We start from the raw sequence: 14,752 nt of genomic DNA on the forward strand, positions 1-14,752 counted from the left end.
GTCTTGCCGTGCTTTTTGGTGCAAATGCACCTGCTCACTTTTGGGTTGATGCTTTCTCTTCTACCACATATGTTATCAATCGTCTACCTACAAAATTGTTACACCATAAATCTCTATTTGAAGTTCTCTTCAATATTCTTCCAAATTACAACAACTTTAAGGTTTTTAGATGTCGGGTATTTCCATTTTACAACCCTATGTGGAGCACAAACTTGCTCCCTGGAGTATTGCATGCATCTTTCTAGGTTATTCTACTCAATATCAAGGATACAAGTGTTATGATCCTCTTACCTCCAAATCCTTTATCACCCCCCATGCTAAGTTTGATGAAAACTCCTTCCCATTTGCAAGTGATATGATTCTACAAATGATATTGCATTGTTTTTGAGCTGCTACTCTGATGAATTACCACGTACTCATGCTCCTAAAAATTTCGCACCAACGGCCACTTCACCAGAGACTGCTCCATTACCATCTAAACCGTGCACCTCATGCTTACATGACGACTCATCTTCGACTTCCGCCACAACTCCGACATCATCATCGACACCGGTATCCTCTCTGGTTTTGAATCTAACAGCCTCTCCGGGTCCTTCCCCACCACCTGCGCCGCCACCACAATCTCCGCCACCATAGTCACTGGCCTCGTCGCCACCATCATCACCTCCGGCTACCCCAGCTCCCGGTCATTCTATGTTTACCAAAAGCAAAGCTGGCATTGTTAAACCACACCATATCTTTGATCTTCTTGCTATTTCTCCAACACATTTGCAATTTTCCTTGTTTGCTGCCAAGGAGCCCAAGGGGTTTAAATCAGCCACCAAAATTGATCATTGGAGTCGTGTTATGTTGGAAGAAATACAGACCCTTCATGGTAATAAAACCTGGAATCTTGTCCCACGACCATCAATTGCGGATTTTGTTGGTTCTAAATGGGTCTTTCGCACTAAATATCATGCGAATTGGACTATTGATTGTCACAAAGCTCATCTTGCAGCCCAAGGTTTCACTCAAATTCCAGGTTTTGATTTTTCTCATACCTTCAGTCTGATGGTTAAAGCTACAACTGTTCACATTGTCTTATCTTTAGCTGTCACAAATAGGTGGCCTCTTCATCAGCTTGATGTTAAAAATGTTTTTTTTAAATGGTGACCTTCATGAAACCGTTTCTATGGAGCAACCTCTAGGTTATGTTGACTCTAAAAATCCGACATATGTTTGTCATCTCAACAAAACCTTGTATGGACTTCATCAAGACCCACGAGCTTGGTTTCAATGCTTGAGTTCCTTCTTAGTTGCTCAAGGTTTCAAGTGTAGTCAAGCTGATACATCTCTCTTTATTTTTCATCAAGGATCATGTCTTATGTACCTCTTGGTTTATGTTGATGACATTATTTTGACTGGCGACCACACCCATTCCATTACTCGCTTCATTTCTCGCTTAAAGAGTGAGTTTGCTATAAAAGATTTTGGTAAATTGAACTATTTTCTTGGGCTTGAGGTTATTTATGACTCTGATGGTTTATTTCTAAATCAAAGTAAATATGCTCATGAAATTTTGAGTCGGCCCAGTCTCCTTGATGCGAAACCAATAGGTACACCGCTAGCTACAAATGACGTTTTCACCTCTACTGGCACTCCTTTTCATGATCCTATTAAGTATCGGTATTTTGTTGGAGCTCTTCAATACTTGACTATCACTAGGCCCGATATTTCCTATGTGGTGAATCAAGCCAGTCAATTTCTTCACTCTCTTACGGACCAACATTTTACCCTTATCAAACGAATTTGACGATATGTCAAAGGCACAATCAATCATGGTCTTCATTTCTCTATGCCTACCAAATCTATGCTTATTGGTTATTCCGATGTAGACTGGGCTCGTTGCATTGAGACTAGGTGTTCCACCTATGGCTACTCTATCGTTTTTTGGAGGAAATTTGTATCTTGGAGTGCTAAAAAACAACCTACTGTCTGTAGGTCCAATTGTGAATGTGAGTATCGGGCTATGACAAATACTGTTGCATAACTCATCTAGATTACTCATCTGTTATGTGATTTAAATGCCTTAACTCCTAATCGACCAACTTTACTTTGTGACAACCTTAGTGCCATTTTCTTTAGTCAAAAGCATGTTGCACATAAAAGAGCCAAACATATAGATATTGATCATCACTTTATTTGGGAACTTGTGTTGTCGGGTAAGTTGCATATAAAATTTGTTCCAACCAAGCTTCAAGTGGCAGATATCTTCACTAAACTATTACCTCGACATCTTTATGCGAGTTTTCGGCATCAACTTAGAGTTCATCCATCACCTGTGCACTTGAAGTGGGTATTGGAGATAAATCACCTATGTAAATTAGTTTATTTTTTTTTTTCTGTATTTACTTAATAGATTCCTCATATATCTCCTTGTAATATTGTCTATAAGCGTGATTAGTAAAATCAATAAAGTATTGGGAACATTTATCCCATCTTACACTAGATAATCCTTACTATGCAAAATTGAGATAGTTACCCATTTATATTGTGTTCATGTGATGGTTCAAGAATTCCTAGTCTATGATGTGGACTTAGGAAATGTTTGAATAGAATACACTCTTTTTCAATCCTCCTAATTAGTTGTGTTTGGAATATGCTCCTTTATAACTAACTATATGTTATATGTTTGGAATACACTCGTTCATACTCAGGTCCTAACCATCATATTTCTAAGATTGGATTTCTGAAGAGAAACTTAGGTTTTGGTATAATTACATGTTGCATAATATGTATTATTTTGTTTGCTTATCACATTTTTGAACTATGTTGATCTTTGATTTTTTTAACTAACACATGTTAGTTTAAGGATTTTGGTTGGTTTACGTAACTTGTTTTGGATAATTAAATCTCAATACGTTAGAAATAGTTTTTGATGAGAATTATGTCTTGAAATCCATTCACTTCTTAGAAATAATTAAAAACAAATATGATTTTTCAGAGACCGAATTGAGTAAGCTAGATTGTTATCTTCTTGCTCAAAATGAATAAACTTCATATATTTTCACTAGGCAAATCTATTGCTTAACAAGTTTTAACATATCCTCAAGTTGAAGATAGAGTCAAAAAGTAAATGACATTAACTTGGATTTTGAGACGACTACAACTTGTGTGGCAAACTTGAACAAGTGTTTATGATACATTTATTGGTAACAACCTTGCTACTTTAAACTTTAAAATAATTTAGTTTTTAAGACCGGTTTAATTATGAATACTTTACTCTCTGCAAATTTGAATCTTAAAACTTGAAAGATTTTATTAAAGGTGTTTTCACCTATACCCTAGCTAGGGGTGTTACACTCTCGACCCAACGAGTAGCAGTCTGTCTCCATACTTAATAATTTACTACTTGCAAGTTAATAATAAATCATTTGACTTAAGAGGCATATACATGGTCTACACCCAAAAGCATGTAACCTTGTCTCTCTACTCTCTCTTCAGTTATTTAGGACATCTGATGTGGAACACCATTTTAGTTTTTCATCCTCAATAGGTTACTATATGAACTCCTTCATTTTCTAAGTCTCTAGATAAGATTTTAGTTCACTATTCTCAACCAATAGTAGATAGTTTTGTGTAGGAATGAGAACAATTCTAGAACTGGCCTAAACCAGACCATAAGCGAGAGAACAAGGAATCGATCGAAGCTAAAATGAAGAATGGAGAATTGAACCACTAGGGACTAAACCAGTTATGGTACCAGTGTTTTCTAACCTCATTAATTCATTTTCCAACCCAGTAAGTCATTTTTTCAGACCCTTTAAGTCAATTCTAGCCTCATTAAGTCAATTTGGCCTCGTCACGGTTTATTAGTCAAGTTAAATCAGTGAAAGGAGAAACGCTAGAACCGAAAACCGTATTAAATTATTTGATAGAATCAGAAATTGTCCCATATAATGTAGGATTGGCCTGGTTGATGTCGCTTCTTGTTCTAGGCCGGTTTGGTTTGATTCAATGATCCATTTGATCATCCTTAGTAATATGATAAAGAGTATCTAGCTAGAAGTATTAGGCAACATGGATGTGTCGTCTCTATTTCCTAAAATTCTTATAGTGCTTGTTCATTTAATAAATCTTATATATAATTATTAAGATATCGAATGACAAATTAATAAGTTTTACTTAGGCCGACTTAAGTTGATTTGAGGTCCCGGACAAAAAAAAAGATGATGATTTTTTTGCTTCTTCCTGCTACAACTTAATACCAATTTTTTTTTTCTAAGATAATATAAGTAGATACATAAAAATAGGACCCAAAAATTTGAAGGCATTGGACTATCGTCTATTCTACCCTACCTTCACATTCGACTCAACACTGGTTTTACTTAAATTAACACCATCACAAAACATTTGAAGTTGTTATTGACGTGGGAAGAGTTTTGAAAATCAATCATGTAAAATTGTAATAATGATGATTTTATGTTTGAGAATTCAATCACACAACTGAAAAAATTAGAAAAGGAGAAAAAAATTACTTTCCAACGTTTCAAAGGGTACCTTTGGCACTTTCGAAATTCAGTCAAAAGAGCATTTTGGTCTTATAATTCCGACAAAATATCTTTAAACTTTCCTCCACATCTGTTCTTTTGCTTTTGTGCATCTCTCGTTCAACTCTTCGCTTTGTTCAAACACAAAGTCCAAAGGGGCCACAGGGTAATTATACCACGTAACATCTTCCGGTTCTTTGACTCCTGGCCTGCACTTGTAGCCCATCACTCTATTTATACACTAAACTTCTCAAACGCTAACCCTCAAATCATATCTTACCCCCTCTCTCCCCAATCTCAGTTCTTCTGGTTCATGATGTTCATGAACTTTGATCTTCCAAGTACCTAATCATTATATTTTGGTATGTTTATTCTTATGCTATATTCACTCTCTGTATTCTCTAGCTATGTGCCCCCTAATATTTACCGAGCTTCTCATTTTAGACGTCTCATTCAAATTGCATAGAGACATTATTCAAAATCTCTAAATTGAGACACATACTATTTTCTTATTACCATCACTATAGAAATAATGATATTGATTTAGATCCACAATTCACCTAGTGTATACAATTAATAGTATTCTAAATATCGGGCAACATTTTTACCTTTGAATATTCGATTCTTCACATAATAAAATTTAGAAAGTTGCATCTATACGTAGGATAGGAGTCATCAAATTAATAGTTTTGGAACTCTTTTAGGTCCACAATATGTACTTGAGATATTCTTTTTGTGGAATTGACTAATGATGTACTATAAGGAATATGGTAAACTAAAAGGGTATCTATTTATTCAAGTATATACCATAGCTAGAAATTGCTTGGAAAGTAAGTAGGAGTATGTGTCTATGTACTTACTAGTTACGTATATATGTCTATGCTTATACATGTGTATTTATGTTTTATTTGCATTTCAAAATTTCATGTTTTGAACCTAATACTTTCGTTAGTTTTATGAAAGAAAATGTATATACATTTTTTTTGCGTATTTATCACCTGAAAAGTGAGAGTTTTAATTCGAGATATTGTATAATATTTTTTTACTTGGCTTAGTTATAAAGGTAAGAGCAGTTGTTGTTTCATTATATTGATTATAACAATGCAATTATTTTTTGTGTCTATGATATAAAGATCCTCCAGATATTAGGTTGTATTAATTAATTAAGTTACAATGATTTTGTTAACATTATTGCAAAATACTTTTCATCTTAAAGTTTCCAAATTCTTAAACATGAATTACTTTAATGTTATTCTAAAGAAACGTTTCCGGTTTTATCGAGAGCACTTGTCGTCTTTTGTGTAGTAAACTTAATGCATGGCTCACAATCATTGTGGTATATGTGTGCCTGTAATCACTTTTACTTTTACCACTATTGAATATTAAATACATGAAGCACTGGATCCAATGATCAGTTAACATGTTTTTTCATTATGATGACAGAAAGCGATTGATCAAACTGTTGCTCCGGTGGTGGAGTCTCATCTTTCTTTCTCACTGATTAAACACTTGCAGTTCCGTTAATTTCCAATTCGAATTCCAATGGGGAAGACAAGAGAAAGAAACGCGCAGGAAATATGCTTCATGTTCTTGTTTGTATTCTTCTTGTGCTTTACTTGTGATGGCTTCACGTATGCCAATGAGCATGAAATACTTTTATCCATCAAAGCATCCGTCGATGATCCTTCGTCCTTCCTCTCCAACTGGAAGAACTCCTCTCTTTTTTGCACGTGGAATGGCGTTTCATGCAACTCCGACTCCACCTATGTCATCGGAATTGATCTTTCTGGGAAGAATTTATCTGGGAGAATCTCGGAATCATTATTCAAGTTCTTGCATGTTGAAACAATCGATCTCTCCAACAATCAGCTCTCCGGTGGGATTCCCGAAAATGTTTTTTCTTGTTCTTCACTTGTTCATCTCAACCTAAGCAACAACAACTTAACAGGTTGGATTCCTGGAGGTTCCCTTCCAATGCTTGAGAAGTTAGATTTGTCAAATAACTTCCTCGCGGGTGAAATACCTTCGGAAATTGGATCCTTCTCAGGGCTACTATATCTTGATCTCGGAGGAAATGCTTTGGTTGGCCAGATTCCGAAGTCCATCTCAAATTTAACAAGGTTAAAAGATTTAACTTTGGCATCGAACCAACTTGTAGGTGGCGTACCTTCGGAGTTAGGGTATATGAAAAGCTTGACATTCATCTACTTGGGCTACAACAACTTATCCGGTGGAATCCCAAAAGAAATCGGTGGCTTAATCTTGTTAAATCACCTCAATCTTGCTTTTAACAACCTCACCGGTGAAATCCCACCTTCATTTGGTAATCTGACCAACCTTAACTACCTTTTCCTCTACTTCAACAAGCTTACTGGTCCAATTCCTAAGACGATTTTTAGCCTCAAGAAGTTAGTGTCACTTGATGTTAGTGACAATTTCCTGTCAGGTGAAATTCCCGAACTCGTTTCCGAGTTCCAAGATTTAGAAGTCCTTCACTTGTTTTCAAATAACTTTTCTGGAAAAATACCGAAATCTCTAGCTTCTTTGTCTCATCTCCAAGTCCTTCAACTATGGTCCAACAAGTTTTCCGGTGATATTCCGGAGGATCTTGGAAAGTACAACAATCTGACTGTATTAGACCTTTCTACCAACAATCTTACCGGAAATATCCCTGAAAGCCTTTGTTATTCCCGACATCTCCAAAAACTCATCCTCTTCTCCAATTCCCTTGAAGGAGGCATCCCTAAAAGTTTGAGTCATTGCAGGAGCTTACAAAGGGTTCGTCTTCAAAACAATAGATTATCCGGTCACTTGTCACCGGAGTTCACTACATTACCCCTTGTTTACTTTCTTGACTTGTCGTCAAACTATCTCTCCGGGGAAATAAACCAATGGAAACGGAAAATGCCGAAACTCCAAATGCTGAGTTTGGCAAGAAACAGATTCTCAGGAGAGTTGCCTGATTCATTCGGTAGCATTAAGCTTGAGAATTTGGATTTGTCCGAAAATGATTTTTCCGGTCAAATTCCTCCGAGCTTTGGAAAATTTTCGGAGTTAATGGAATTGAAAATAAGCCAGAATAAACTCTCAGGAGAAATTCCTAAAGAATTGTCGTCATGCAAAAAGCTGGTGAGCGTCAACTTTAGTTACAATCAGCTTACAGGTGAAATCCCAGAAACCCTTTCAAGGTTGCCAGTTCTAGGAAATCTTGATCTGTCGATGAACAAACTTTCCGGTGAAATCCCGGAAAACCTTGGGAATGTGGAATCTCTTGTTCAAGTAAACATATCTCACAACCATTTCCGTGGCAAATTACCTTCAACAGGAGTATTTCTGGCTATCAATTCCACTGCTGTCTTAGGAAATAACTTATGTGGGGGTGCTTCGGTCACCCATTTACCACCATGCAAGGAAATTAGAAGCTCCAACTGGTGGTTCTTTGGGACAGCGTTGGCGGCTGTCACATTTGCTGCAATGTCTATTGTGGTTTTCATCTATATAAAACGAAGAAATGAAGCTGATGAAAAGGTGATTAAGAGAATGGAAAGCGCATCAGATGGAGGTGGGGAATGGGAGTTGCTATTCTTCGACCAGAAAGCTTCAACATTTCTGGCGATCGATGACATTCTGCTGTCTCTGAGAGGGCACAAGAGTGTGGTGGCAACGAAAAACATGCAATATTTTGTCCATGAAGTCGATCTCAATAATGATCCCATCCTCAAAATTAATGAGATAAGCAAACTTCGGCATCCAAACGTCATCAAAATCATCTCAATTTGCAAATCGGAGAAAGGAAGATTCATTGTTGTTCATGAATATGTTGAAGGGAAGAAACTGAATGAAGTTATGGAGGTGTTAGGTTGGGAAAGTCGAGTGAAGATTGCCATCGGAATTGGGAAAGCTTTACGTTATTTGCATGGCTGTTGTTCACCGGCGGGTATTCTTGTGGGTAATGTTTCGCCGGAAAATGTTATGGTGGTTAACGTGAAAGATGAGGCCTGTCTAAGATTAAATCCTCCCGGGATGATTTTTTCCGACAACACTAAGTGTTTGGTTTCTTCAGCATATATTGCACCAGGTATGTTATAAGAAACTTCATCCACTTAATTAAATTCATCCATATAAAATATATACTGTCACAGGCTTATATATGTATGATAGCTACATGTGTAAATTCAAAAAACATGCTACAGTTATTATATTATGTAAGAAAACATAAATGAATAGTTTAAAATCCAAGACACATGTAGATAAAATTATGTCATGAATCATTCTTTACGTAAATATATAAAGTTCATAAAATTAGGTCATGATCTAATTAAGTAATTTACGTTGCATAGAAAAATCATATGTGTAGTCATTATTTTATCAGAACTTTAGCAATAACCCATGCATACATGAATTGAACAAGGTAGACAAAGCGGCAACAAAACATCACGACTTTGTTCCCTTTTTGCTTTTACAACTGTACGTGAGGAAGAGATTTATAGTTTTTTACTCTCCCACCTTTCCCATTCAAAAAAAAAAAAAAGGAATACTTTTTAATTAAATTAAATTTTAATATATGTACATGGTAATCTATATTTTCATTTTATAAAGTTAAATACAAACAGGATGTAACTGTGCTAATGTTGCAAGTTGCTAACATTGGGAAAAACTAAACTACAGCAAAGAATTTCTTGGAAAATCTTTGTTCATTTCTTTTATTATTTTCAGACTACACGTAAGAAGTAAAATTATATTTCAATAAAAAGCCTTTTTAAAACTATTCCATCACGAGTACATGAATATGAGTTACTTAAATATCAAAATTTATTTAATATTTTTTAATAGAGAAACTTTTGGATCAAATGACATTATGACATATGCCATTTATTCTAAAGTAGGCCAAATTCCACTGGTTTTTGTTTATAAAGTTTGACTAATTATATAATTACAAAACCTGCAGTGTAAATATCATTAATTATGTGTTGAGACATTAAAAAAAAAAAAATTAAAATAAGAAATCTCTAGGAAACAATATGTAGCATACTTTTTTAATAATTATAAAACAATTACCATGAAATTTGTAACTTTGCAGTTTTCTTCGACAAAATTATATAGTGATCAGTAACTATGGTAGTTTAGTTGATTGTCAATTGTAAATAATGTTTTACGACCATATATCTATTGGGTTATCTATAAATTCAAAATGCAAATTTTAATCACAATTTAAACAACCAATAACCCAGCAGCTTTGATCGAAGAGGAGTGGTTCATATATATACATATATATTTTTCTTTTATGTAGTCATTAAAAGCATTAACTTGTATTAATGCAGAGACAAAAGATACCAAGGAGATAACCAAGAGCAGTGACATGTATGGGTATGGCCTCATCCTCATTGAGTTACTTACAGGAAAAACTCCGATAGATGCTGAGATGGGTTTGCATGAAAACCTAGTTGAGTGGGCACGATACTGCTACTCGGATTGCCACCTGGATACATGGGTTGATCCTTCACTTAAGGTACAAGTACTGAAGAACCCTAATCAGACCGTTGAGATAATGAATCTTGCCTTACAGTGCACAGATAGTGATCCTGCTGCAAGGCCATGCGCTAGGGATGTTGTCAAAACTCTCGAGTCTATAATTAGGAGGTCAAGTGCTTTATGTTTCTAGTTAGGTTTTAGTCAAGGTCGTGGGTAATTCTATAAGTTTTTTTTGATTTTTTTTTTCTTTCACTTTTTGGTTCTCTTTTACTATGGGTCTTTTTGTTTGAGTGGTAGTGAAGTAAATGTTTTTTGTTGGATATTGTCTTCATACTCCACCGATGAATGTAATAATGAATGTAGATATTATGAAGCAATGTCGAATATATGGCTGAAATAATATCGGAAAAGGCTTTATTTTTCATGAAGATTTGATTTAGGAAAGGTCAAAACAATCCCACATGTTATGATGTAAGTCGTGAACGCAAAGATAATGTTTTGAGTATTCTGTATTTAAAGAAGATTTAGATAAATCCCAATACTGAAAAGCGTTAGTGGTGTCTATACAACAAATCATGTTACTGGATTATTCAAGCACAACTGCCAAACTATATACTAATTTAATGGGAGGAAGACATCATTATAATATTTCTTGTATCAGTGTATACAAGTATTCAGAAGCTATAATACACGATATATGTGAGTTAAGCGGCTTCATAATTTATACTTTAATAGACGATATAGTATTAGTGTTATCAGAATATTTTGTGTGATTAAAACTTATATGTGAGTTAAGGGGCTTCATAATTTATACTATAATATAAGTTTGGGTATGTGTTAAGTGCACACATATACAAGATCGAATTAGAAGTCAGTTCGGCGACAAGTCGGTGAATGCCCCTTTTGCGGCATCTAAGGGCATCGCCCCTAGCGGAGTCCAAGAGGCAGAGCCCCTGTCTGGGGTGCCGATGTCAGGTCAACAGGACAGGTCGACTGGCAACGCCCCCGCGAGGTTTGGGGCAGTGCCCCATAAAGTCTTTGGATTTTACAAGTCGGTACATATTGGAAAAATCGAATTCTTGAAGGTGATTATGGTATAACTGACTAAGGGGCAACGACCTGAAAACTCTTCGGATTTTACAAGTGGTTACGTAGTGGAAAAATCAAATTTCTTGAGGGTGATTATGGTAAAGTTCACTAAGATCGTCAGTTTTGGAAACCATTGATTTCCTCATTAATTTCAGATTCTCTTGACTTGTTTTCATAACAACCCATGACGGCTAACCCTAAAAAAAACCCTACTTATCGTTTTCTATATAAATGACTCTCTTCTTGAGGAGAATGGACAATGTTTTTAGCTCTCGTTTTCTTGATACGAACTCAAAATCTTTTAGCAATTTGGCTTACGTTGTTTATGCCTAGATTCGTAAATGTCCCATTGGGATTATCCTAGGCTGAGTTTTTATTGTAACCTGGTCATAGGGTAGAAATATAAGTTCGGAAAATGTTCACACGATCCAAAGGGTATCGAGATCTCCACCATAAAACATGTTTCTAACAATCGAACTAATATTTTCTGTTTCTGGAGATGGTTGAACTCATTCGCAGACCACAGAGTTCGCAAAACTAGAGAAGTTTGAAGGCGTTGATTTCAAGCGTTGGAAGAAGAAGATGCACTTCATGTTGACCACTCTTATGGTAGCATACGTGCTGACTACTCCAATACCACCTAAATTGGAGGAAGGCGTTGATGAGACACTTGAAGATACTACGAAGAGGCAAAAATAGGACAACGGCGACTACACCTGCAAAGGTCACATCATGGACGATATGTCTAATGTTCTATTTGATATCCATCGTGATGCTTTAACTGCTAAGGATTTGTGGGACACCCTTAAATTGGAAAACATCACTGAGTATGCCTCTAGCAAGAAGTTTATGGTTAGTGACTTTAATAACTTTAAGATGGTCTATTCAAGGTCTGTCACTAAACAATACAATGAACTACATGGTATTTATGGTCAATTTAAATTGCACCATGTGAATATGGATGAACTCATTGTTGTGTCAAGTGTTATTGACAAACTTCCACCATCTTGGAAGGATTTCAAACATAACCTAAAATATCAAAAGGAGGAGTTGTCATTGGTTCAACTTGCTAGTCATATTCGTATCGAAGAATCTCTTCGTACAAAGGAAATTGACAAATCTGATAAAACCAAAGGGAAGGTTTAATCTGGACAACCCTCTGTTAATATGGTTGAAAATAAAGCCAGGAACCCGAACCATAGAGGATATGGAAAACGTAAGCAGGAGCATATCTAAAATAACTCCAACAAAAAAGGAACTGCTTTGTTAGAGGTGCAAAAGGGTGGGGCATTGCAAGTGTGATTGTCGTGTGAACTTAGGCAACAATAATAACAATAATGGTGTTGGAAACAGTAGAGCCAATTGAAGTGCGAACGGGTCTTCGGGCCAAGTTAAAGGAGAACCGTTTTTTACTAACTTTGATAATTCTAATCAGAATTATGTTTATTATGTTTCATTCGTTCATGAATCATTATATGTACAAGATGATGATGTTTCTTGTTGGATCAACTCCAGGGCAACGAACCATGTATGCTAGGATAACTGGCTGTTTGAAACACTAACACTGCTTGAAGATGGATCGGAGCTGAGAATGCTAGACAATTCTTTTATACCTATTTTCGTGTCGGTGTCTTGCATATTGAATTTACTTCTGGAAATACTATTAGGATTTTTGATGTTTTGTTTGTTCTTACGATTCGAAAGAATCTTGTTAGTTCTAGTTGTTTGAATTCTGATGGTTTTAACAAATTATTGAGTCGAATAAGTTCATTTTATCTTGAGGTGGAATGTTTATTGGTTTTGAATATTTATATAATAAAATGTTTCATTTGAGTATTATTGACAAATTATTAATTGTTCAAAATTCTGCATTTGTATCTTCTACTTCTAGTGTTAATAAATCTATGCTTTGGCATGTAAGATTAGTCAATGTCGACTTTAGAAGGATGCATAAGATATCAAAAGATAGATTAATTTCAGCCTTTTGACATGATTTCTGATAAATGTAAAACATGCATGCTTACAAAAGTGACAAAACAACCCTTTCCTAGTGTCACTAGAAATTCGGCTATTTTGGAGCTTGTACAAAGTAACCTATGTGATCTTCACTCCAATCCTTCCTTGGGAAATAAAAAGTATGTGGTCACCTTCTGTAACAATTGGTAAAAATAGGAACGATCGTATGATCCTATGTTTTGATTATTAAGCAATATGAGTATTTTATCAAGAATGGTTGAAGGAATTTAACCTCTTTTATTTAAATAAGTTCTTGTGAAATATAAAACAAGTAACTATTGATAAATTTCGTTATGATGTATGACTACGAACCATCACCGGTTTGTGAAAATTAGCATATAACATCATTTGAACGCAACAAACTTAATTTTTGTATCAACATGTCTCTAGTTGATAAGTAAGTTAGGTTCTATGTAAAATGTGTGCTTAATAGTTATGGAGGATCTAAATTTGACAAATATACGAACCAAAGTGACAAAACATGTTTAACGATATGGTTAACCAGTTAAATGTCACGAAATTATACATTGGTCAATAAATTTTAAAATTAAATAAATAAAAATATAAAATGAATTATTATATGGTATAATTAGAATGTATTTAAGTGTTTTTGAATAAAAATAATAAAACATAAATATTAAAGTTCAAATACAAAAAAAAAACCTACATTATTATTTTATACTAAGTATACATGTATGTATTTGTACATATGTATTATTATCTAGTGAATGACTAGTTATGGGTCATGACTTAAAGTGATTTCATGTAAGGAATATGATATCTAAATCAATTAAGGTAAGAGAATTGGTGGAGATAAGTGCCAACATAACTAATAAGTGCTTAATTACTTAAGACATTTTACTAAGAATGCTTCTTAATCCCTCTTCTAATTTTCGAGATTAAGACCTTCCCTCTTCTTAACTAGAACTCCTAATTAACTAAATAACTAGTAGTTAGTTAGTTAACTAACCCTATCTCTAAGCAACCACCCAAGCAAGTGGCTAGACAAGATTGATGGGTTTTAGCCATAAGAACTTTCCTATGTGCGCATGCAAAACCCTAATGCTTGGATCTAGGCTTTCTAATTAAACATGCTTTGAATCCAAGACTTCTAATGACTATTTAGGTGTAATAACAATATTGAAACAGATCTAGAATCATACCTTTGAATTCCATGTTGATCTTGTTGTCTTGGAGCTTCTAGAGTCACAATTGTCACTCCTCTAATGGCTTACAAACACCAAATAGCAAGGAGGATGATTTGAGAGAGAGGATAGGGGAGGAAATCGGCCAAGGTTTCTATACTTTAGATGAAGTACCGATTTCCTTATGCCATAGGGTCTATTAATACTTGTAGACTCCTTAAGGGTTACAACCTAAACCCTAATTGGATAATGTTCTCTTAAAGCTATCCAAATCCATTCCTTAGATAACTCTTGGACGATTTGAGCTACCCTTTAGCTTCTAGAATCCGTCCAATCCATATCTATATGGATTTACAGTCTAAAGTTTAACTATCAAAAAATTGATAGTTTATACCATCTTATTTAATTAATCTCTTTAAGTCACCAAATTAATTCCAATTAATTCTATGACTTATATTAATCAAATAACAATATATTATTCTTTATATTATTCTCATAATA

General features: G+C 34.9%; 2 protein-coding genes across 2 annotated transcripts; both read left to right on the plus strand.

The window, feature by feature from the left end:
- The first annotated feature begins 693 nt into the window (after window positions 1–693).
- LOC145055356 (putative mitochondrial protein AtMg00820) lies at window positions 694–6,053 on the plus strand. The gene is made up of 2 exons (XM_079003653.1): window positions 694–1,134; window positions 5,973–6,053. Exons 1-2 carry the CDS (start codon window positions 694–696, stop codon window positions 6,051–6,053), a joined length of 522 nt encoding a protein of 173 aa, XP_078859779.1.
- LOC145089145 (Leucine-rich receptor-like protein kinase family protein) lies at window positions 4,799–10,411 on the plus strand. Its single transcript, XM_079027627.1, has 3 exons — window positions 4,799–4,891; window positions 5,973–8,607; window positions 9,851–10,411. Exons 2-3 carry the CDS (start codon window positions 6,072–6,074, stop codon window positions 10,189–10,191), a joined length of 2,877 nt encoding a protein of 958 aa, XP_078883753.1. The 5' UTR covers window positions 4,799–4,891; window positions 5,973–6,071; the 3' UTR covers window positions 10,192–10,411.
- The last annotated feature ends 4,341 nt before the right edge of the window (window positions 10,412–14,752 follow it).

Source organism: Lactuca serriola, chromosome 1 (assembly GCF_051521515.1).
Source record: "Lactuca serriola cultivar US96UC23 chromosome 1, Lser_US96UC23_V15, whole genome shotgun sequence".
NCBI lineage: Eukaryota > Viridiplantae > Streptophyta > Magnoliopsida > Asterales > Asteraceae > Lactuca > Lactuca serriola.